This window comes from Acyrthosiphon pisum, unplaced genomic scaffold (assembly GCF_005508785.2).
Source record: "Acyrthosiphon pisum isolate AL4f unplaced genomic scaffold, pea_aphid_22Mar2018_4r6ur Scaffold_21150;HRSCAF=23169, whole genome shotgun sequence".
In the NCBI taxonomy this organism is placed as follows: Eukaryota; Metazoa; Arthropoda; class Insecta; order Hemiptera; family Aphididae; genus Acyrthosiphon; species Acyrthosiphon pisum.
Genome location: NW_021770586.1, coordinates 26,637 through 27,560, shown reverse-complemented (window position 1 = coordinate 27,560; position 924 = coordinate 26,637). Strand labels below are relative to the sequence as shown.

At 25.6% G+C, this 924-nt stretch overlaps 1 protein-coding gene across 1 annotated transcript in view; it reads left to right on the top strand.

Moving 5' to 3' along the window:
- Positions 1 to 662, top strand: part of LOC115034816 (kelch-like protein diablo) — a 4,098-nt gene extending 3,436 nt beyond the window's left edge. Inside the window, exons 4-5 of the mRNA XM_029492281.1 lie at positions 63 to 236; positions 564 to 662. Coding sequence (XP_029348141.1) covers positions 63 to 236; positions 564 to 662 — 273 coding nt within the window. The remainder of the gene's footprint in view (positions 1 to 62; positions 237 to 563) is intronic.
- The last annotated feature ends 262 nt before the right edge of the window (positions 663 to 924 follow it).

The window sequence follows — 924 nt, the reverse complement described above, 5'->3', positions numbered from 1 at the left end:
TTATGTAAAAACTATTCTTGTAGTATTAAGTATTAACTATTAATTACTTTTATATTTATAAGGTAGGTACTTATGTTCAAGAGCCTAATGAGGAAAGTTTAAATATTAGCGGTATTTGGATCAACTCTACATGCAAACTGACACCACCATCACCTGAACTTGAAACCAAAAACCCTAAAGAGTCTTGCCAACAAAGTGTACTGAACTTTATTGATATCATAAGCAATGAAGAAAAGGTAAAATAGTTAACTAATTGTATTTATGTCTGTAAAAAATCATAATATACATCTTTAATGGAAGTATAATTTGATAAGTACTCTTTACACACTACTATTATTAATGATATTACAATAATTCTGTTTGTGACTTAAAACATAATATAATATTGGTTAAGGTACTTCAAATTTGTTAGTTTGATGATAGGAATTATATTATTTATTTAAAATTAACTAATTAAATTAATTTTTGGGAATACTGAGTGTATTTCTTAAACATTTGGCAATACCTAATTTATAAATTTTAAATTATGAAAAATGTATAGTAATTTGAAATTATTTTTTAAGTTTCGTCTGGATGAGTTAATGGCAAGAGCTATTTTTTCATCCACTGCACCATTTTCAATTGTAGAAAATACTCATTGGGTTAACTTTTTAAAGATTTAAGCCCAAGTTACAAACCTCCTTCACGTTATGTGTTATCCAAAAGACTTTTAATAATGAATTTGAAAGAATTAGTTGTGAAGTAAACTGTAACGGATAGTATCCGTTTCTTTCAAATAATACAAGTATAAAGAACATAATAAAATAGGTAATCAAGATGAGAATATACGAGCTATTATTATTAACATAATAACATAGGTAGTAAGGAGTAGTGCTAAAAAGCGTAAATGCCCATACCTACAATATTTTATATATAATAACTAAA